The sequence below is a fragment of the Pyrus communis genome, chromosome 4 (genome assembly GCF_963583255.1).
Source record: "Pyrus communis chromosome 4, drPyrComm1.1, whole genome shotgun sequence".
NCBI classification, from domain to species: domain Eukaryota; kingdom Viridiplantae; phylum Streptophyta; class Magnoliopsida; order Rosales; family Rosaceae; genus Pyrus; species Pyrus communis.
The window spans coordinates 29062731-29086584 of record NC_084806.1 but is presented as its reverse complement, the minus strand read 5'-3'; the positions used below and the strand labels follow the sequence as shown (position 1 = coordinate 29086584).

At 37.5% G+C, this 23854-nt stretch overlaps 1 protein-coding gene, 1 long non-coding RNA gene and 1 pseudogene across 2 annotated transcripts; 2 read left to right on the top strand and 1 right to left on the bottom strand.

Annotated features, from left to right (window-relative positions):
* The first annotated feature begins 1281 nt into the window (after nucleotides 1–1281).
* LOC137732956 (uncharacterized) lies at nucleotides 1282–17890 on the top strand (annotated as a pseudogene).
* On the top strand, nucleotides 10989–14119 carry LOC137730901 (uncharacterized). Its single transcript, XR_011068229.1, has 8 exons — nucleotides 10989–11084; nucleotides 11223–11351; nucleotides 11492–12115; nucleotides 12379–12462; nucleotides 12583–12651; nucleotides 12745–12820; nucleotides 13241–13310; nucleotides 13976–14119. It is a non-coding gene; the product is annotated as an uncharacterized lncRNA (long non-coding RNA).
* A 131-nt stretch (nucleotides 17891–18021) lies between the features above and the next one.
* On the bottom strand, nucleotides 18022–23351 carry LOC137730900 (protein NLP5-like). Its single transcript, XM_068469899.1, has 5 exons — nucleotides 22879–23351; nucleotides 21531–22545; nucleotides 20717–20764; nucleotides 19704–20616; nucleotides 18022–19340 (listed from the first exon to the last, which is right to left on the bottom strand). Exons 2-5 carry the CDS (start codon nucleotides 22413–22415, stop codon nucleotides 18463–18465), a joined length of 2724 nt encoding a protein of 907 aa, XP_068326000.1. The 5' UTR covers nucleotides 22416–22545; nucleotides 22879–23351; the 3' UTR covers nucleotides 18022–18462.
* Nucleotides 23352–23854: the final 503 nt, after the last annotated feature.

Genomic DNA, 23854 nt, shown 5'->3' with positions numbered 1-23854 from the left:
ATATAAATAGTGAGATATATATATATAAAAATTAATAACATAAAACATAAAATTTCTCATTATTTATATAAACGCACGATGTACCACTCGTGTTTTTTTTTGTAACAATGAAAAATTTCTACTGACTCATCAGTAGCTGTAAGTACACTCTCTCTCATTTCACTCGTGTTTTTTTTTTGTAACAATGAAAAATTTCTACTGACTCATCAGTAGCTGTAAGTACACTCTCTCTCATTTCTTTGTCTCGCTGTCTCTCTCTCTCTCTCCTCTCTCTCTCTCTCTCTCTCTCTCTCAAACAGTTACAGACGTATACAAACATACAGAGCACTCAGCGATTAACGCATATACAGAGGACTCATCGTCTCGTCTTTCTCCGCATTATTCGCTTCGTTTTGGACTCTTCCGTACTGGATTGAGGTCGCACACAGAGGATCATGGCCCTCCGTCGTCCGCCGCTCCTCCTCCTTCCCCGCTCTCTCTTCCAGGCAAGCACCACCAACTTCCTTTCCGTCTCTGCTTTTCTCGAATACATTTTTTTCCACTTTCACCTTTCTTTTTCTCCTTTTAAACAAAAAGGACCAGAAACGGAAAAAAGAAGATTTTTTTTCCTCCAAGTTTTTCTTACAGTTTTCTCAGTAACCAAACATAATTTTCACTTCAGAATTGAATTGAATTGAATTATTTGAGGCGCATTCGACTTTGTTTTCGAGTATAATTAAGAACATTTTCACTTTGGTTACTGTCACTGACGTTATTTATGCAGTGCAGGTGTTATTTATTCTGGGCGTAGCATATGCTGCTCAGACCTCCGTGACGTGTAATGCTACGACGGCAGGGTAAGGCCGCTTCCTTCACATTTTACACGCACAATTTATCATTTTTTGTTTTTCGCATTAACAAACTTCCGAGACTTAATTGTTATTTAATTTAGTTAATTCTGCTTAATTTTGGCACTTCATGATGCATATGGTGTGCTTAGTTAAATTTCACTAAAATCTTAATAAAATATAAAATTAATGGTGACTACAAGTTAATTTTGAATTAGCTGTTTTTAAATCGCTCCTGATTCTGAATTATGTCCTGCTCATGTGGTGTTTCAATTAATTATCTTTTAGTTCCTGGAATCGTAATTTTAGTTCCTTCGATGAATTATCTGATGAATCAAGATATGGCAATAGAAGTCGATGTTTCTTGAATTTGTTCTTTTCTTTGAAATTGATTATTTCTTACTCTTTATTTTTCTTGTTGTGTAGGGAAAGGCATTCGGAAGAGTGCTGTGCAATGTATGGCATTTGCGGGCAATGTAGTGATGGAAAGTACTTAAACTGCCCGTTCGGTTCCCCATCTGTTAAGGTGGAAGCAGTCACTCTTTTATGAGTAAAAGAGCTGATAAAAGACTAGCTTTAATGCTTCTTATTCTATCATAATGATGTGCGCGTGTTTAAGGTTTTTAATCAACCCAATAATCTCACATTTTATCTGTTCCAGCCAGATGATTTACTTTCGTCCAAGGTCCAAAGTTTGTGTCCAACAATTACTGGAAATGTTTGTTGTACAGAAGCTCAATTTGACACACTAACGGTCACAGGTCCAGCAAGTAAGTATTTTTTCTGTTTACAGTCGGTTGTAATCCCACTCTGCTAAGATGCTTTCCATAATCTTTTCCACCCTCACCCCAAAATATATCATTAGTAGTCTTTTTACTTGTGTTCTATATTTGCAGGCAATTCCCTTTCTTGTAGGTTGTCCAGCATGCTTAAGAAACTTTTTGAATTTGTTTTGCGAGCTTACCTGCTCTCCAAATCAAAGTTTATTTATCAATGTGACTTCTGTAGCCAAGGTAAGAAAACCCTCTTTGTATTTTACTGGTTCCATTCAGACATTGTCCTGCAGTCCAATCTTATGATTTATTAATTATACAAGTAAGAAGGTTATATATAAACTCAAGCGTGCAACCTGAAACATTGATTCATGCTTTCACAAAATTTCTTGCCAATATGAATGTGTTTACATCTCTTGGATCGCCAAAGCGACCTACTGCAATCTATTGTTTTTTTATGATGTATGATGTCTTTATTGAATTATATCTAACATGCGAATATGGTGTGTGTTGGTCTCTATATAGTCTTATAAATATTGCATCAAAGAAAAATAGAAATGAAGGCTCTCAGTTATATGGTAAAAGAATTGAGTCCTAGAATCATTTGACGTTCATCCTTATGTTTAATTTACTTGATGGTTTAGCACATGAACATTTTGAGTTTCATTTAGTTGATGAAAAATGGAAAAAGGAAGCAGATAATTCTTAAATTACTTGAGGATGTTGTTACCCTTTTGATTCGTTGGTTAAAGTTTGAATATTCTGTGAGAATTTAGTCTTTTACTTGGAAATAATTTTGTTTTTAAACTTATTTTTTGTCGAATAGAGAATATGATTATGTCTCTTCTCAGAGAGAGACAATACTTAAGGAAGCTTATTCCGTTTGCAGGTTAACAAAAATATGACTGTCGATGGGATTGATTATTATATAACTGATGACTTTGGTGAAGGGTTATTTGACTCCTGCAAGGATGTCAAGTTCGGCACCATGAATTCTCAAGCTATAGAATTTATTGGTTCTAAAAATTTTAAAGGTAAGTTTGTTCTTTTGAAATTGCAAATTAGGTCTCCGTCTCCATCTCTGTCTCTGTCTCTGTCTTTCTCTCTCTCTCTCTCTCTCTCTCTCTCTCTCACACACACACACACACACACACACACACATACAGAAAAACGTACACTACATGGATTTTATCCTTAAGTGGGGAATGATAATGTAAAGATAAGCATATCAAATTGGAATATATTAATCAAGTGACATGGCTACTTTTGCAGTAGCTAATAAGATGTAACTGTCGCAATAACGCTGCACCATTTAGTTTATTATAAAATGTGGGTCTTTTAGCATCTTGGTTTTGCTGGTAGTGGGGATTGATTGACTATTGGACACTTAATTGGCAGATGCAACGAAATTCTGATTGATGTACTTGTATGCCAATGCCTTAGTTTGTGCTGTTTAATAACTATCGGTGCTTTTACTGTGGTTTATGGCAGACTAGTTTGCTTTTATCGGTAAACAAGCACCTCCTGAAGTGCCAGGTTCTCCATATGCCATTAGATTCCTTTCAAGCGTTACTGAGTCATCTGGGATGAAACCTATGAATGTATCTACTTATTCATGCGGTGATAATTCACTGGGCTGTTCCTGTAGTGATTGCCCTTCAGCTACAGTTTGTTCTAACACAGTTTCTCCTGTTTCCCGAAAAGGAGGTTCATGTTCAGTGAGAATTGGGTCGATAAAGGTGAGAGCATGTTTTAGTATATTTTAAGCTTTCGTCTCTTACATGAATTAGCTTGGTCATATTGGATGAAGATTTCATGTAGGTACTGTGAAGTCAGGAACTCTATGCTTTGTTTATACGCTTTACTTCTGTGACACCTGCAGGTTAAATGTATCGACCTTGCTGTTGCTGTTCTATATATTGTACTGGTTTCTGTGTTCTTTGGGTGGGGTTTGTTTCATCGAACTAGAAAAACCAACCCGGCTTCTAGGACAGAACCGCGGTGGAATGTAATGGATGATGGCGAAGTTCATACTAATAGGGAGAAGAATGAGAACCCTCCGATGCAGGTGGAGACCAATTTCCTTTCTTTCACGATATACTTATGCATGTGTTCATCTGAATTTATATCACTCACAGTGTCTGTGTTTACAAGTTTAAATCTACTTTGAATTTTTTTCATACATTGCCGGTCCCAAGCCCGGATAAAGGAGGAGGGGGAGGGCGTCAGGTAGTCGACAGCCGGCACTCCTAGGCTATGTCGAATCCTTATGAAAATGAATCCAGAACGAAATCGCGCTAAAGCTAGGGCGTCACCCGTAAGTGGCGCGCTGTGTGGCCCGAGCATAGTGATAAGTGAGCAAGGGTCGCTGTATCTCCATCGGCACCCGGATGCAGTGTTAAATGAGCAAGGGGGTCATAGAAACTTCTTTTTGAACGACTCCACTCAAAGTTGTTTGGGAGCATATGCTCCTATCAACTTTACACAGGACACACAAAAGAAGTACTTTGATCCTATTAGACGAGGGAGGGTGAAGAAGCTAGGACAGAAGGGTAGAGTTCAAGAGAGTAGAATGCGTTTAGGAACGTGGAATATAGGAACCTTAACGGGAAAATCTATAGAAGTAGAGGAAGTTGTGGTGAGGAGAAGGTTAAGTATTATGTGCCTACAAGAAACTAAGTGGGTTGGTCTTAAGACAAAGGATCTAGAAAACTCAGGTTTTAAACTTTGGTATTCAGGCACAAATAGAATGAGAAACGGTGTTGGCATCATCGTGGACAAAACCTTGACACAAGATGTTGTAGATGTCAAGAGGGTAGGAGATAGAATTATGGCAATCTAGATTGTAATAGGACAAGAACTCATCAATGTGATTAGTGCGTACGCACCTCAAGTAGGGTTGGATACGAGTTTGAAGGAGAAATTTTTGGAAGATCTTGGAGACTTGGTGCAAGGAATTGCTCAGATGGAGAAGGTATTTATAGGAGGAGATTTAAATGGACACATGGGCAAGGAGACAAGCAATTATGGAGGTTTTCATGGTGGCCATGGTTTTGGTGAGAGAAACGAGGATGGGGAAGCCATCTTGGATTTTGCAATGGCATATGATCTCTTCTTAGCCAACACCTTCTTTAAGAAGAGAGAAGAACATATGATCACCTACAAGAGTGGGTCGTCAAAAACACAAATAGATTTTCTTCTAATGAGGAAAGGGGATCGTATAACTTGTAAGGATTGCAAAGTTATACCAGGAGAGAGCTTGGCTAATCAGCATCGCTTGTTGGTGATGGATGTACATATCAAAAGAGAGAAAAAAGAACAAGACTTGGAAGTGCCCAAGGACTAGATGGTGGAATCTAAAAGGAGAAAAACAAGTCATTTTCAAAGAGAAAGTAATCACCCAATGTGTGGGATAGAGAGGGGGAAGCTAGCCAAAGGTGGGATTCCATGGCTAGTTGTATCCGAAAAGTAGCAAAAGAGGTATTAGGAGAGTCCAAGGGCTTTGCTCCACACCAGAAGGAATCTTGGTGGTGGAATGAGGAGGTACAAACAAAGGTGAAGGCTAAGAAGGAATGTTGTAAAGCCTTATACAAGCATAGGACCGATGAAAATGGTGAAAGGTATAGAATAGCGGAGCAAAAGGTGAAGAAAATTGTGAGAGAAGCTAAGCTAGCGGCTTATGACGATATGTATAAGCGACTATTTACCAAAGAAGGAGAGTTGGATATCTATAAACTAGCTAGAGCAAGGGAAAAGAAGACAAGGGACCTAAACCAAGTGAGGTGCATTAAGGATGAGGATGGAAAGGTTCTTGCTACAGAGAACGCGGTCAAAGACAGGTGGAGAGGTTATTTTCATAATCTTTTCAATGAAGGACATGAAAGGAGTACCTCTTTGGGGGAGTTGAGTAACTCAGAAGAGTGTAGAAACTACTCCTTTTACCGCCGAATTAGAAAGGAAAAAGTGGTTGTAGCTTTGAAAAGGATGAAGCATAGAAAAGCAGTGGGCCCAGATGATATACCGATCGAAGTGTGGAAAGTCTCGGGAGAGACGGCTATAGCATGGCTCACAGACCTTTTCAATAGGATTTTGAAAACGAATAAGATGCCAAATGAGTGGCAAAAGAGCACTTTGGTGCCTATCTACAAGAATAAGGGCGACGTACAAATTGCATGAACTATAGGGGTATTAAGCTAACGAGTCATACAATGAAGCTCTAGGAGAGAGTCAATGAGCATAGATTGAGGCAAGAGACACGGGTTTCAGACAACCAATTCGGGTTCATGCCAGGGTGCTCAACCATGGAGGCAATCTATCTCTTACGAAGATTGATGGAAAGATATAGAGATAGGAAAAAGGATTTACACATGGTCTTTATAGATTTGGAAAAAGCGTATAATAGGGTCCCAAGAGACATTCTTTTGAGGATTTTAGAGAAGAAATGAGTACGAGTAGCATATATCCAAGCTATAAAGGATATGTATGATGGACAAAAGACTGCCGTAAGAACTCATGAAAGACAAACCGAAAGCTTCCCCATAACTGTAGGGTTACATCAAGGCTCATCCTTAAGTCCTTACCTTTTTGCAATGGTTATGGATGAGTTAACGGGACATATTCAAGATGATATTCCTTGGTGTATGCTTTTCGCAGACGATATAGTGTTGATAGATGAAACTCAAGAAGGGGTAAATGCGAAGCTTAACCTTTGCAGAGAAGTGTTGGAATCTAAAGGTCTTCGCCTAAGCCGATCAAAGACAGAATATATGGAGTGCAAGTTTAGTGCAAATGGAGGCCAAAATGAGTTAGGGGTGAGGATCGGAGATCAGGAAGTACCAAAGAGAGACCGTTTTCGCTACCTTGGATCTATCTTGCAAAGACCTTAACCATAGAATACAAGCTGAATGGATGAAGTGGAAGGGTGCATCTGGCGTGTTGTGTGACCGCCGTATGCCACTGAAGCTCAAGGGAAATTTTTATAAGACAGCAATAAGGCCGGAAATGCTGTATGGCACGGAATGTTGGGCGGTGAAGCATCAACACGTACATAAAGTGGGTGTAGCAGAGATGAGGATGCTTCGTTGGATGTGTGGGCACACGAGAAATGATAAGATTAGGAATGAGGATATCCGAGGTAAAGTAGGAGTATCCGAAATTGAAGGAAAGATGAGAGAAAATCGGTTACAGTGGTTTGGACATGTGCAAAGAAGGCCTACTGATGCTCCGGTTAGAAGATGTGACTACGGGACAGAGGTCCAGGGCCAAAGGGGTAGAGGAAGACCTAGGAAAACTTTGGAAGAGACTCTTAAGAAAAGACTTAGAGTACTTGGATCTAACGGAGGACATGACACAGAACCGAGCCCAATGGCGTTCTAGGATTCATATAGCTGACCCCACTTAGTGGGAAAAGGCTTTGTTGTTGTTGTTGTTGTTGTTGTTGACGGTTTGCGTGCATTCTATCATGCGCCATTCATTTCTATGACTTTTAGCTAGCTGTCTGTGCTTCATCTATCTGCAGAGGTTTATGGATCATATGTCATTCCTGACCTCACCAGCCACATTCCTGGATTTATGTTTTGCTTTTCCCGTTATGTTATCATTTTCGTATGGTTGCAAATTCTCCTGTTAAATAATGAATTTATTATTTATATCATGTCAGATTACCCACCCACATTGATGAGCCATACACATAAAGGGGGAATATGCTTAGGAGGTTTTTTGAGTCTATTTCTTCATTTTCTTATAAAAGAAGAATTCTCAGTGGAATTTTTTTTATCACCTCTTCTTCTAGTATAGTCTTCCTCTTTAGCTTTCTGTAGTCTAAACACTTGATGTATTTTCTATATTGTGCTCAATTATTTTACTGTTATATTCTTTAGCTTACTGAGGCTGCTCTCTAGTCGACATATACTTACAGAATTTTTCTTTGCTTCTATATCTGCAAAGTTCTTTACCACAAAAAACTGTCTCTGTAATATGTAGTTTTCGACTGGTATTATCTTCCTCTTTAGCTTCTGTGGTTAACTTGCTTCATGAAATTGCTTTCTGTGTTTGTGCTCAACTTATATTACTGCCATAATCTTGAGTCTGTAAGCACATGTTTCATGAAAATTGTTGGTAATAGGTATTTGAAGATGTTCGTCACATTGGAGATGATGTCCAACTTTCAATTGTGCAAGGATACATGTCAAAAAATTTCAGGTGATTGCTATTCCTTGCAGAATGATTGCTCCATGTCAAACTTTTCTGTCAGTGATTCTTTTAAGGCAGAATTGATTTCTTACATAAATTATTACATTTTGATTTACAGGAGATATGGAACATGGGTTGCTAGGAATCCAATCATAGTGTTGATCTCATCATTGGCTGTAGTTCTTCTGCTTTGTTTGGGTCTTATCCGTTTCAAGGGGGAAACAAGGCCTGAGAAGGTTCGGTTCGGTACTTGAATAGTCTTTTGAAGTGATATTATTTATGCGTTTAAAAAATGTGAATGCAATTGGATTCACCATTTTGAATGAAATTAATTTTAGTGCTCCCAGTTATTTTACAAAATTTTATCTTTCTCATTTTGGCCTTTTGGAAGCATGACTGAATTTTATAGTTTGGATAACTTATGAGGATCATCAGTTCTTAATCTTGTGATGTTGGTTTACAACCCATTCTTTTTTGAGATTATACTCTCCCGTGTGTACCCCAATGTGGGTTCTCTTGTGGACATTTAGCATTTAAACCCTTGTATGCATGCAACAGTTTTTTATGTCATTAGATAAATAAGTTTACATTTTAATTTGTTTTGCCTTAGAAGCCTTCTATGTTATCATTGGGCTTCTACCATTCTGTTCAACTTAAGATGTATGATGTTGCCGCTGTGGGTTGGGCCTGGGAGTAAAGCAGCAGAAGAGACGCAATTTTTTGATAGTCACCTAGCCCCTTTCTACAGAATTGAGCAGGTTCTACATACTTATGCTCTCTTCTTCTGGTGAACTATTTTTCATCTTATGAGGTGTTAAACTTTACTCAATGCAATGAGGTTAACTTTCCAATGTAGCAGAATTGGGATGAGCCAACTTTTCTTTTTATTAATGAGTTGCCTTTTCTTTTTATCCAGACGTTACATATCTTCATCACTTTGTTGTTCGTATGAGAAGCCTGCTCTAATATAGGTGAAGTTGTATTTGTTACTTTTTGAGATACAGAATAAGGTATTTGTCCTTCCAATCCAGACTCTAGCATTATCTTCAGAGGTTAAGTGTTTATCTTATAAGATTGGATGGGCTATACGAGACTAGAATTGTTCTTTGTTTTGATACGTACTCCAGTTGTTTTTTGTTATTTCATTTCAGGTGTGGTAAAAGAATACTTCTTAGACTACATTACTCATCTGTGACAGGTTGCTGGAATTAAAGCAAATTATTCTGGTTCGGCAATATCTATTGCTGATATTTGCATGAAGCCAATGGATAAAGATTGCGCCACTCAAAGTGTCCTACAGGTAACTCTTCTTGATGGCCTACTTTTGGTTGATGCATTATGGGTACCAATACTAAAATGGTAAACAAAACTTTTGATTTTGATTTTTATTGTTTAGCTAAATATGTAACTTGCACTGACAGTGTGTCGGTTTTCTTTTCTAAGGTGTTATACCACAATTTCTACATTTTTCAGAAAAAAAAAAAAAAAAAAAATTTATTGCATTGTCACAAATGGATCCGTGAATTGCCTAATGGTTCCAGTATAGCTGAAGAACCTAGGTATTTTTAAAATTGTTATTAACATTTTCTCTCTTCTCTTCATGGTTCCAGTATTTCAAAATGGATCCTGCAACTTATGAAGATTATGGTGGGCTTGAACACTTAAAGTATTGTTTTGAGGTATATTCTTATAATTTCCATCTATAAATTATCTGAAGTGTGAATCTAGTTTATTGTCTAATGAGATTCTGTATATCTATATCAACTATTCTAGATATTTTTTGTTTATTTTGAGCCATCATTTCCAGTGTAAACGACTACTGAAATGACAATGTCTATGAACATTACGATGAACTGTGTGTTACTTTTGATAGAGCATGAATGGTGAAATTTAACATGTGAATGTGATAGTATCAGGGTTTGTAAGACAAAGTTGGGTCTACAGTATTATGTTTGTAATAGTTTTTAAAGCTGTTTTAGATAGTGAGGTGTGTTTGTTATTGATTCATGGTCAATGATCCATGATCCATAATACGTGCATTAATGTAGTATGCATGATTATTATCATTATCATTATAGGTATGTTATTTTTAAAATGCCAGGGTTGGTGATGAAAAATATTGTTTTTACTAATTTTTATTTAAGGCTGATGGATGGAACTAATGCATCTGATACTGGTCAAACTGCTTGATATACATTATGTGCATCTATTTTCTGCTCATTTTTTCAAATAACGAGATGCAGATATCTGTCCATATTTTCCCTTTTTTTTCTTTTAGATAAGCCGGAGTCATCTGGCCAGATGACCAACCTCACATTTTAATATGCTTACATTTCTCTCCAGCATGTTCTATAATTGATTTACTTGCTTGACCATTCCAAATTTCTCAAACAATATGGAAATACTGTTACGGAAAGTAGACCTGTTAACATTTGTGTTTTGTGTTATTGAAGCACTGTTCATCTGCTGACACGTGTATGATTGTGTTTAAAGGTCCTCTTGATCCTAGCACGGCATTAGGAGCCTTCTCTGGGAAAAACTACTCTGAGGTAATGATTTTCTGTTTTTTCATGAACAAAGTCATTTTTTAATCTTTTCAAGTTGATAAGAAGATTGAATTCTTTGAGTATTTATTGACCATTATGATTTTTTTTCAATGCAGGCGTCAGCATTTCTTGTAACTTATCCCGTAAACAATGCTCTTAGTAATGACAGGAATGAAATTGAAAGAGCAGTGGCATGGGAGAAAGCCTTTATTGAGCTTGCAAGGGTTTACTCTTTGTCTAGCATAATTCTTGTAATTGTTTATTTTTTGCATTCTTGTTCATGTTACCTTCCTGTCCTGAATGAAAGTAGACATATTTCTCTGATAACCGTTAATATTAGTTTTTTGCCTGTGATAGGATGAATTGTTGCAAAAGGTGCAACCTAGAAACTTAACACTTTCTTTTTCATCGGAAAGTTCTGTTGAAGAAGAACTTAAAAGAGAAAGTACAGCAGATGCCATTACAATATTGGTAAGTATTTTCTCTCTTTTGTTTTAGTTGCTTGCTTCTTTTTATAATCAAAGCTCAGAATACTGTAATGCACAAGTACTGTACACGATGTATTTTGTGGTTTAAATATTTTTATTCGTTTATATGGAACAAGTTCCATCATTTGAATCTTTTAAATTACCATCCATTTATGGTTTCGTATTTCATTGCAGATAAGCTACCTTGTGATGTTTGCTTATATCTCTCTTACTTTGGGCGACTCACCTCGTTTGTCATCATTTTACATTTCCTGTAAGGTATGTTCTCAACTATTTTTAGTTTTCTTTTTTAATTGACTGGAAAATACCGTCCTTATGTGTACGTTGTTTGGTTTTCCTTTGATTCAAAACTGAGACATTGTTTATATAACTACAATTGTGCACGGTTGAGTTCAGGTATTGCTTGGTCTCTCTGGTGTTGTGCTTGTCATGCTGTCAGTTCTTGGATCAGTGGGATTTTTCAGTGTTATAGGTGTAAAATCTACCTTAGTCATCATGGAAGTTATCCCATTTCTTCTTCTAGCTGTAAGTTCCTTGACATCCTTACATATATATAATGTATGTGTGTATATATATATATCTATACAAACCAAATGGTTCATAATGTGTACAGGTGACTGATTTTGTTGCAGTTTATAATATTCCGGAGTCTATAATCTTACCAGGTTGGGGTAGATAATATGTGTATACTGGTGAATGCTGTCAAACGGCAACCCTTGGAGTTGCCTTTAGAAGGGAGAATAAGCAATGCACTTGTGGAAGTTGGACCATCAATAACACTAGCTAGTCTATCAGAGGTTTTAGCATTCGCAGTTGGAAGTTTTATTCCTAGGCCAGCATGCCGCATATTCTCCATGTTTGCAAGTTGGAAATTCTGATCCATGATAAACTTTGGATAAGTGAAATAGTTGTACGTTTTTGTTGTCTTCCTGTCTTACCTCAGGCCTATTCTCCAAACTTTCTCTTGCACATTCTTCTGCAGCACTAGCTGTTTTGCTGGACTTCCTCCTTCAAGTTACTGCATTTGTAGCTTTGATTGTTTTTTATTTTTGGAGAACTGAGGATAAGAGGGTTGATTGTTTCCCATGCATGAAAATTTCATCATATACTAACTCTGACAAAGGTATCAGAATATTTTTTATAACGATTCGGATTGATGCATTTTCCTTAATGCCAACACTAATTTTCAATCTACCCTACCTTATTCTCATATTATGTTTTTCTTTTGAATGCTGTCTTATTTAGGTATTGATCAGAGAAATCCTGGTTTACTGACTCGTTATATGAAGGTGATTGCTTTTTTACTCATACAAAACCGTGTGGATAGATCATAGGGATGATATAGGCAGTTGGAATTACCATCATTTTCATACTTTTCTATGTTTAAGAGCTTAAACCTTTAAGAATTAGAACGTTGGGTTATCAATAAAAACTTCGATGCTATTTTTTTATTTCAAAAGTGTGGTAATTCTGTGATGATAGTCATTTGCTTTCAGCTTACCTAAATTTCTAACAGTGCTGTTTTTCTCCTTTTTTTGTTTTGCACTTCAAGGAGATCCATGCTCCCATTCTCAGTCTTTGGGGAGTCAAGATAGTTGTCATTTCCATCTTTGTTGCATTTGCATTGGCTAGCATTGTGAGTTTTATAATTATTCTGCCCCAACTTATCATATATTTGATATCCATGTGAATATCCATTTTACTGTTTGTGCGCACACCTTCCTCAGTTAACTTCTGATTCTTTCAAACTTTACAGGCATTGTGCACCAGAGTTCAGCCTGGTTTGGAACAAAAGATTGTTCTTCCCCGAGACTCCTATCTTCAGGTCTGTAAGTCGGTTGCCTACTTATCAAAATGCGCTTATGCTATTGATTATTCTGTTTTTCTTTGAATTAACACTGACTTTTATGTATTGCAGGGGTATTTCATAATGTTTCAGGGTATCTCCGAATTGGACCCCCACTATACTTTGTTGTGAAGAACTTCAATTATAGGTAGCATACTGTTATTCATTTTCACTCTTTTAGGATGTATGTGGCAACTATGAAAATCTGGAAAATCAGATGCATTCAGATGAACTTTTTTACCTTTCAACATATGATGTGCATCAGCATTTCATTTAATTTTCTATCTACAAGCCCAACAGTGGTTATCTGCTATGGGAACTACTCTTTCCTTTAGGAACCAGCATCCCATAGACAGTTGGCATGCATAACATCTACATATGAAAGCAACTATAGTATACTATTTGTAGTCTCCATTTTACCCTTTCATGTATAGTGCTTTTTAATATGAGCTGAAGCTCAATATCTATTTACGATGTCAAATTTTTTTTATTTTCTTATGAAAATACTTATCTGAATGCTTCTGTTGGCTGAAAATCTGCTTCATTCTGATGTTGCTCGGTTCCTCAGTTCAGAATCAAGACATACGAACCAATTGTGCTCAATTAGCCAATGTGATTCAGATTCTCTTTTGAATGAGGTAAAACCTTCTTCCATTTTGTTTTTATTTTATAATGGGAAAATTATAAGATTTTGGATGCTGTTTTAGAGAATAAAATGCCTCCTGCATTTTTCTTGTTCACAGGCCAGTATATAATCGTACAACAATAAATGTCCCTTCCTAGTTCAAGCTGGTTCTTTCAAATCTTACTGCTAACCTAGAGTAATCAATGTGCTAAGTTTAATTCATATCTAGGGTTATTAGTATATTAATAAGATATGTTGAGGTTTTCTCAATGTGTAATTATATAGAGAGATTAGTACGTAATACATTTAATATGATATGCAATGGTGTCTGTTCGTTTTCCCATGAAAACGAATTGGTACATCTCTTTGAGCTTTTATTTTTCAATTCACCTATTAAATTTTCAATGTCCTTCATGCTTCTGTCTATGGTTTCTTCTGTGGTCAACCAATACATGTCAGGGTTTTGGCATCCGTTATGTCCACCTCAGTTTTTAGTTTTTGGGTGTGTGTGTGTGAATTGTCCTTCTGTATGTGCAGAATGGTAGAGCATCCTTTCAGAATCTATGTGTTTGAATTGTCCGTTTGTATGTATGTATGTTTTGAATTGCTCTTTGGTTTTCGTATGTATGAATTTGAATTGTGCTTTTCTATGTATTGATTGTCCTTTTGTTTCTGCAGATTGCAAAAGCATCCTTAACTCCAGAATCAAGTTACATTGCTAAGCCTGCTGCTTCATGGCTTGATGATTTTCTTGTTTGGATATCTCCAGAAGCATTTGGGTGCTGTCGGAAGTTTACAGATGGGACTTACTGCCCTCCTGATGATCAGGTGCCAATACATTTTTCTTAGTATAATTGTTAGTATGCTTATGGAAGCGTGGTCTGATGTTTGGAATTTCTTTTACAGTCAAAATTGTGGAATTGTCTTCAGTTTTGGGATTCCTTTTACATTAAAAAGAGAACAATGATAATAATGCTTTTCTTGTCCGCTTGTAAATTTGTTAGAGCACAAATTATCTTGTTTTTTGTTTGGTTGCAATCCTCTTGATACTAAATTTAAGTTTTCTCTTTCCACTTCTTCCAGCCACCTTGCTGCTCTCCCGGTGATAGTCTATGTCGCCTTGGTGGAGTGTGCAAAGACTGTACTATGGTAATATACGCATGGCATGATAGAGAAATGTTTTTAACTAAATTTGTTTGTCTAGGAGGGAATAGATCAATTCTCATTTTCAATTTTGTTGTCAGTGCTTTCGTCACTCAGATCTTCAAAATGACCGTCCCTCTACCATACAATTTAAAGAAAAACTTCCATGGTTCCTCAATGCTCTACCTTCTAATGATTGTGCTAAAGGCGGCCATGGAGCTTACACTAGCAGTGTGGAATTCAAAGGTTTGTTTATGGAATACTGTGCCTCTACGATGACTTCTCTTTCCAAATGGCTTATCTGCTTTCAGGTTAAACTTCCATTACCTGTGGCTTGTTACTTGAATTTACGTTTTAAGAACTTCATCATATTTTTGTTATCAGGCGATGAAAGTGGCATTATTCAAGCATCATCATTTCGCACATATCATACTCCTCTCAACAAGCAGGTATCTCATCTGTGGTCAATAAAAAAAGATTTCCACTTCCCGTCTTTTCTAGGTTTCAACACTAAAGTAAGCCCATAACTTGAAATCTTTACAATTTATTTAAGGCTGACTACATAAATTCAATGAGAGCTGCTGGGAGCTCAGTTCTAGACTTTCTGATTCTTTGAAGGTAAATTTTTTAAGACTAACTGCTAAGTGGATTGATTTATTTACAGTACATCTTTAATAATATAAAGCTACACCAAGTCTGCATTGTAAATGGATTACGGTGAAGCGACCCAATATGAACACTATGCAAAAAGACTCCTATTATGATTTTGTTTTTGTTTTTGATACAAGTAATATTCTAGTTTCTTTAGTAATATTTTACTTTAAACTCTTCGATATTGTGGGGAGGGAGATTCGAATTCAAGTGCATAGGCGGTGGCACATCCACTCTAGCCAATGTGGTTGTGCCCACGTCTGCAAATGACTTGGCGTCTATTATGCCCACATCACGACCCATGCAAAGGGAAAGGGTTAATGTCTTTATTTAACTTCATACAAAAGGGTCCATTGGTTCATATGAGTCATTTAACGTGAACCCAAATTTTACAGTTAGATTGAGTACAATGGTGTTATGTTGCCCCTTTCCGTAAGCCAACAACAACCAAGCCTTATCCCACTAAGTGGGGTTGGCTGTATGAATCCTAGAACGCCACTCTGCTTGATTTTGCTCCAAGTCTTCCATTAGCTTCAAGTACTCCATCTCTTTTCTTATAGTCTCTTTCAAAGTCTTCGTAGGTCTTCCTCTAGCCCTTCCTGGTTCATAATTTCATTCTATATTTACACTGGGACAGTTGAACTGTAATAAATTAGCTTAATTCACTAGTGCATTCCTCGTGGTATACCTGTGGAACTGATATGTGTTTTCTGGTGCAGATTGAGCTATTCCCGTATTCACTTTACTATATGTTCTTTGAGCAATACCTTGATATTTGGAGAAAAGCACTGATCAACCTTTCAATAGCCATTGGTTAGTTTTCTGATAACGTTGAACACTACTGCTTGTATCTATCTACTATGTTTGTTGATCATAAAATTCAAATGTTACCTCTCTGGAATTCAGATTTTACTATCAGCTTGTATCTATCTACTATAGATGTGTGCATATGGTAGGTTGTGGTTTCATTTCATTTATTCAAACGAATAATCCGGATATATTTTCTGGTGTACCCAGCTGCTGTGTTTATTGTTTGTTTAGCTATCACATGCAGGTCAGTATTCATATTCTTAGCCCTTCGTTTCTTTGTCGTAATTGCAAGGAGGTGTTTCTTTTTAATAATGATATTTTTATGCTTCTTTCAAATTTGTTTTGTAGTTTATGGAGTTCAGTAATTATTCTGTTGGTGTTGGCAATGATTTTACTGGATCTCATGGTGATCTTTCTTTGTTAAAAATTCTCTTTCGAAACAATAAAAATAAATAATAAATAACTTCTATTAGCTGTCACATTTGCTCACTAGGTAACATTCTACAGGGTGTGATGGCGATTCTGAACATCCAATTGAATGCAGTCTCTGTTGTTAATCTTGTAATGGCAGTGGGCATTTCTGTTGAGTTTTGTGTGCATATGACACATGCTTTCTTGGTCAGTGTCATTCTCTTAAACATTATCTTTCGTTATATAATTTTGTTTTCTCTTTCTCGCTATTGTTAGTTTCTGTGATGCTCAAAGTCCCTTCAAATCTTGGCATATTTTGGGTTATGGCTTCACAGAAGACAGAGCAGAATCACAGTTATTATTGGCGACATGCTACCCCTTTCTTCTGAAGTGTGATACATAACATTTCTTGTACAGGTTAGCACAGGAGATAAAGATCAACGCACTGAGGAGGCTCTGGCTACAATGGGAGCCTCCGTATTCAGGTACTTATCCCGATTACCAACCCTCCTTCCCAAGAAAGGGGGAAATTCAACTCGTACTTTATTTCATTATGTTTGTTCCATCTCATGACATCTTCCATGATAGATCATGCTTGACATGCTTCACTGCTCAGCTGAATGTTAAGTGCAGTGCCAATAGACACTTGTGTGATACAGAAGTAGAAATTTTATCCGATCTAAGCTTACATCTCATTTTCTTTCTGGACATGCTTTTGCAGTGGAATCACATCAACAAAGTTAGTTGGGGTTATTGTACTTTGTTTCTCAAGGACGGAAATCTTTGTGGTGCTAAATCTTTTGCTCACTGTCTAATCATACTGGCGATTACTGTCGGATCCCGTTGAGCACATCTTTTCCTCTTATGTTTTGTAGGTGTATTACTTCCAAATGTACCTGGCATTGGTTCTTCTTGGTTTCTTACACGGGCTTGTGTTCTTGCCAGTAAGTTGGTAGAGTTTTCTTATCACATCCTTGCCATCCTCGACGGAAAATATAAAATTCTTGAACAATAACTAGCAACTGAAAAGGAAATGTCCAAATAGAGAGAGAAAGCATGACTAGCGTTATAGTCTGTTGAATTTTGATGAACTAGTAGTACATAAGGACGTTTTGTTTACAGGTCGTCTTGAGCATGTGTCGGTCGCCTTCAAGACGTGTGCCCACTGAGCAGCGACAAGATGAGACATCTGTTCCCCGACAACTATGAAGGAAGCCGAGTACCGCCAGAGCAGACTTGTTTTACAGCTGAATTATGTATGTGCAGAATAACAGAGAAATACCTAAATAGTTAAATGTGTAAATTATAGAAGTGCTGGTGGCAAAGGAAGCAAGGAAATAGTAGATTTCGATAACTAGTTTGTTTGGCTAACATCAACTTCCTCCTCTTTTTCGGTAAATGTATTAAATGTACGTTCACCTGAGAACAAAACAACTCAGGAAACCAGAAACCAGTTTAACCCAAAAACACAGCTCACAAAACCAGAGTAAGGACGAGGAGTAATGGTTGTTTTGATTTAGGATGCACCCAATTCCTGGTTTATTAAGGGGCCGTTTATAAACCATTACGTATTTTCTTCGATATCTCTAACAGACGATAGAAAATTAGAAATCAAATAGATATCAAACCGGACCCTTTTCTTTTCCTTCCATTGTACCCTTTCTTCTCTTCCAATTATACCCCTCACGGAGGGCACAATTCCAGTTACGTAAATAAATAAACAGGGCTATTTAATTGGCAAAAAAAGTATGTAAATAATACACAGACAACTATCAACTAACTTGTAATTAACAAAAGAAAGAAAAAAAAGGGAGAAACACTAACGGCTAGCTAATACTGATAGACCAACAATGTGGAGTTAAGCTAGCCTGCAGTTTCATGGAGAAGGATTCTCTCCCCTCCTAATCTCTCTCCCCTTCCCTTCTCTTCTATTTGAACGGTCACAGTTATGTCATGCCAGCAGCCTTGCTTTTCGTTCTGTACAACGCAAACCTTCCACATTTACATTGCAAAGATTTCGTATGCTCCAAGCACCCATCTATGCACTCGGGCTTCAACGTCCCTACTAAAACTAACCGATGCATCCCCATTTTGTTGACTGCAAACTTGTGCTACTTGAGTGTCTGCAACCTCAGAGAAGCATCTTACAATCACGACGGTCTACCTATCAAACCTTTCAAATGGTGACGAGAAATCTGGAGAGAGAGCTTAATTGTGTGGCTCTGTGAAGATCGGCATACATCCACACACTCCTCTAAATCATCATCACATGTTAACAACACCCATTCTGAGTCATCATCCAAGTATTTTATATCGAAATTACTCATGTCTTGTATGCTAAATCGCTTTGCGATTTCTTGCACCAAATCTTCATATCTCCAATTACTTTGCATGCGGAACCGGGTTTTCTCATCCCCATATGCAACTTTTACTCTTTGAACCTCTACTTGAGTTACCCGGCCATTATTTTTCAGTGAAGGTGGAATCGACTGCAGATTTTGTTGCTCACAGAGAATTTTCTGGCTCTGGGATCTTGGCAGTAGCTCCATTCGATCTTGGCCAAAATCATGCAATCCTGCCTCACTTCTAACCCTCTTTAGCACACCATCTCTTGAGTTATCTCCAACTGGATCATCATTACCAGCAACGTTACATGAGAAGGGATGTTGCTGTGTCTTGCTGGAACAGCATTGGCTTGAACTGGAATTCTGACTGCATGAAGATGGGGGAGATTTTGATGCGGTAGCTTGGGGGCTAAAAACACCACCTTCAGGTGACAAGTTTGTCTGGTTTGGTTGGTCACTCAGCTTTGAATTTGAAAATGGGCTGGTCCCCGATAAATTTGGAGACGTTAGCTCTGGGAAGTTCGTATAGAAAGAGTTGATTTGGAAAGCACCAGATGCGCCTTCAACTGAGTCGATTACAAGTTGGAGTTTCTGTAAAGAGTGACCAACCTTCTTTATTTTTCGAGATGGCCAACGTTTAATCCCATGTTGTCTGCATATCCTTTTCAAGGTTGTTGAGCAAACTAAACATGAACAGTTTGTAAAAGAAATGCATTAAAATTTTGAACGATGAAACCTTCATAGCAGAAAGTTCAACATAATCCACATAAATATAGAATGCTGCAAGACATTAGATTGCTAGTAGATATTTTTGAAGTCCAAATGGTATTAGCTGGAGAAACAGAAAATACTAATGTGGGAAACTTTATTTTGGAAGATTGCAAGGTGTATATGTAAACCATACAGATTGTACAAGTAAAACGATCATAAATTGCACAAAGTATACATACATTGGTCCCACTACTCTGAACGCCACCAAAATTCCATACGAATATTCACAACTAAAACATCAAACAGGAAGCAGGTTTATCACAAGAAATGCTTACCTCCAATACTCTTTGCAGCATCTTTCAGACTACCAGAAAAATATTTTCGAAGAACTTGCAAGTTGATATCTTTTTCTGCCTTGGCACGTCTTTTCTCTCGTGTCTTACTCGCACCAACAGTTGAAAAGCTAACCTCACCCTCACCCAAAACAGAAAACTCTTCTCCACACTCAACACTTTTTAGAGTTGAATCTTCTTGATGCTGCCTTAATTTCGACAATTTCACACTCAGCACCTTGCGTTGTTTTTTGTTTGGGAACATTGAGACAGCATTACCATTCTGTTGGACCTCTGTGAAACAGGCAACATTACTTGGTCCAGGATCTGACGGGACTATCACCTCACTGACATGAAATTTAGTTTCCTCCTCAACTTCCTTGTCTGTGACAACCCGTAAGCTCTGGCATGTCTGTTGTATAATCAAGGACAGTGAATTAAGCATCTTTTTCTGTTCTTTAGGATCCCTGCACTCCAATGGCAAGAAGAACTCCAGGACAAAATCAGTTGAACCAATGTCGGTGCTCCGTAGACGTATTGCAACAGCTGCATGCAAATTGAACATCCTGGCATGGTGAGATAGAGGATACTCTGTCTTGGAAAAGGAAGTCATGTCATCTGAGAAGCATGGCTGATTGGTCATAAAAGCTCTTCCAACGATGCCTTGGCCTCTTAGCAAGTGATGCTCAGAACACGCTTCATGAAAACCCTGGATATAAGGATCAGCCACATGACAAGCATGATCCACAGTTGAAACACAGTGGATGTAGTTGTCATCAGAATGTCGACACCCATCTTTACCCTGTTCGATGCATGACACCCAGGTTTGTGCCAAGGGCAATTTGTGCGTCACACATGCAGATCTCAAGATCTCTTGGATCTCGGGTAACGCAGCGTGATAGGGCTTGTCACACCCCTGCTAAGATAATCCCACCAAATGACCTTAGAACAAAAATCAAAAATCAAAATATGCTAATATGTGATAAATCAAGCTTCCTTCAGATCTATCCGTTTACCTTTACATTTTCAGTACTCAAATTTCTAGAACTTCGAAGATCAACAGCCTGCAAATTGTAAAGCTTGTCTACATCAGAAAACAACATTCATGTGAATCTCAAAAGTCTTCTTCTAGGACCTTATCCGCGTAATACTCAAGATAAGTTTTCCCTCTTTTTTTCCAGTAAATTGAACGAAATAAACAAAGGAACGGAAAAAAGAGGTTTCTACTTGTATGTCCATCCTCAAATTGGAGTTTATATCCACTGATTCAGAAGCTCATAGTGATAAACATCAGAATTGAGTTTCCAATTCATGGGTGTGACGGAATATCTTTTAAAGTTTAAATCCATTAACTATTCTCTCAGTTTGGAAAACAGGCTTAGAGGATTAACAAAAGAGAAACTTGCTCCATTAACATGAACACAAAAGAAGATAAAGCAAGAACCTTTACAATGTTAAGTTAGATGCCTCGCATACAGTTCGATTTGGCATGAGGATGCCCTTAAGAAAAATTGAAAGTCTTCAAAAACTAAAGAAATAGTGTGATACGACATCTTGATTATAGTTATATCATCTCTAAGAATCATGGGAGACTCTTGTAATATTATTTGTCAATTTTTATAACAAACCTTATAAACTCCAAGTGCCTATTGCAGTGATGTGAAAGGTGAAGAAAGTTGAGGTTCCACCATAAAACCAATTGGCAATATGAGGAGTAGCCCAAACTCTTATAAGCCCATGCAGGGTAAATCCTCCCATCAATTAGGACTCCTCAACAAAAGAAAAAAAAACCAAATGAATGAAATTATGATACATGGAAAGAGTACAGACCTCAAGTGCCTTGCAAATGCCATCAATGTCAGGTTGATACCTTATCTTCTGGTCGGTCGTAACAACCTCAATAACACCCAAGCAAGTCCTACTACCTTGTTCAAAGATTGGAAGGGCTAGAGTTCCACTTACATCATACTGTTGAGCATGGCCAACCCGTGGATACTCATCACTTGTAAAGTATCGAGCATCAGGAGTCCACTCAGGAACCTTACCCGAGAAAACCCGGCCAGGCAACCCCTTGACCATCTCTGTTGAATCCTCCCCAGTTGAGAACTGGTAATTAACAGAGATATCTCGATATTTAGCAAGCCTGGAACAGCTAGGATCAAGACAGAAAAGTTCATTCGTTGTTAAAACATCTCTACCCCCTCTATTCACTGGCACCCATACTTGTACTAGGACATCTTTGTTTCTCATGACCTCTCTGATGTACGTGAGTGCCGTCATTAATCTCTGCGTCACAGATGATGCAGACCCATCATTTCCAGTGGGACCAATCCACCACCTTCTGCTCAATTCACGACCTATTGTAGGATCCTCTGATTGACCAGAGTACGCCACAACATCTTCTATCATATTCTGGCAAGGAGACTGAGGATTCGCAGGACCTTCCTCGAGTTGTTTAAAGAATGGGGTTTGCATCTCCTCTTGATTACTGTTTTGAGACGGGTTCATGGACATATTGCCATTGGTCTCCAACGTACGCCAAATAAAGGAGGGGTTCAAGGGGGTATTGGGGAGGCTCTGATTAGGAAACTCAGGTCCATCTCTTGCTTCCAACCAGCATCCCTCTAAGAAGAGTTCATCCATGAAATCCAAATCCATAGCGGAATCAGGTTGAGCTCCCAGCATGGTAGCTGGTGACAGAACACCATCATCCATTACAGCCCCTTGCAGAAGCCTCACTTTCCGGATTCAGTTCCGCTGTATCCCCCAACCTTTAGGTTCGAAAACTCATTAATCTTGGCAAGAATTCAAGTCTAGTGTGCCCGGCCTTCAAATCCGAGTCTGTCTGAATTCCCCAAAATAATAAACAAAATTCTTCAGAGTAGAACAAATAACAGAAGAAATTGCAAACAATTCTGTTCATAAAATTAACAAGGTAAAACTAACTAAACAAAAGCAAGGAAACGGGAATTAAATTGTGTATGTATTTGTTACTGTACAAAGATTAAGATTATATTCTGTTCTCCACTCGTAGAAATCCCATACGAGTCAATCATGCAAGAACTGATCAAATATCACCACTAATCAATAATTATTAGATTAATGCAATGATTCAAATCTTCCAATGTCAATGATTCAAATCAGAAGGCAAAAACGCAAGAAATTTAATAAAACCCACCTCCCACAGATTTTCAAGATTCCAATTGAAAATTCAAGCACTTCACTTCCACAGTTCCACTAAACAAGAAGCAATCCAGTCTCTGAGACCCAGAAAACCCAAAAAGGAAAAAGAAAGAAAAAGGAATAACTCACTGTGGTGAAGATTCTTGTGGATACCCAGGTCAAGTGGAAGTGGGTATTTATTTTATTTTTCTTGGTTTTATTCACCCATAAAAAGCTGCCCGCAATACAACAAACAACATACAACCTCAGAAAAGACCTCTGGATGGAAGCGGTGGTTGTTTCCCACGATTCCAAAGTTTCAATCTTTTCCTTGAAGAAACTAAGAATATATTATGATTCCAATCCAGGCAATCTCATTGTGTGAGAAAGAACAAATGGACCCCACCACACACGTAGCAACCCAGCATGGCCATTCTACTTCTTGGTTTAGAGTCAACTACTAACTCGCCAAACTACACAGACAGAGAGACTGAGTCAGTATAGCGAGCTTGGGATCGTAATATCAGATGAAGGAATGAGCAGTTTCTTTCAATTCACTGTGTAGCCCATATTTTGAAATTTCGTGCTTATGCTCAAAAGTGTTTATATTATAAATTATTTTTAATTTTGCAAAAATTCAATTATATATAAATAGATAGACAAATTCAATAAATGAACTACGAATCATTTATTTATTTGTTTTAGTTTTGTAAAAAATTAATTATATATGAAATGGTTTGGTTATTGGGCAAACTTCCCGACTTGAAACATCAAATTCAAAATATCTCACATTTTTTATCTAGTTGAGAGTTGAGCTCTAACCACTAAGTCACTTGTTGTGATTATCTATTTGCTGGCTAAAATTCAAAGTATACTTAGTCAACTAAATAACATTAATTTTAATTAATTTTATATAAAAATAATTTTTACTAAATATTTTATAATAGGCATGACATTCTTTGAATCAGTCAAATAAATTGAAGAGGAGAAAA

Bases quoted from the DNA above. Each gene is read 5' to 3' on its own strand.
- LOC137730900 (XM_068469899.1), bottom strand. From the start codon at position 22,415: ATGGATGATGGTGTTCTGTCACCAGCTACCATGCTGGGAGCTCAACCT. The intron at 20,617-20,716 runs GTAAACGGATAG...TTATCTTAGCAG, and splicing joins TGAGTACTGAAAATGTAAAG to GGGTGTGACAAGCCCTATCA. The intron at 19,341-19,703 runs GTAAGCATTTCT...GTTCATGTTTAG, and splicing joins TGCTGCAAAGAGTATTGGAG to TTTGCTCAACAACCTTGAAA.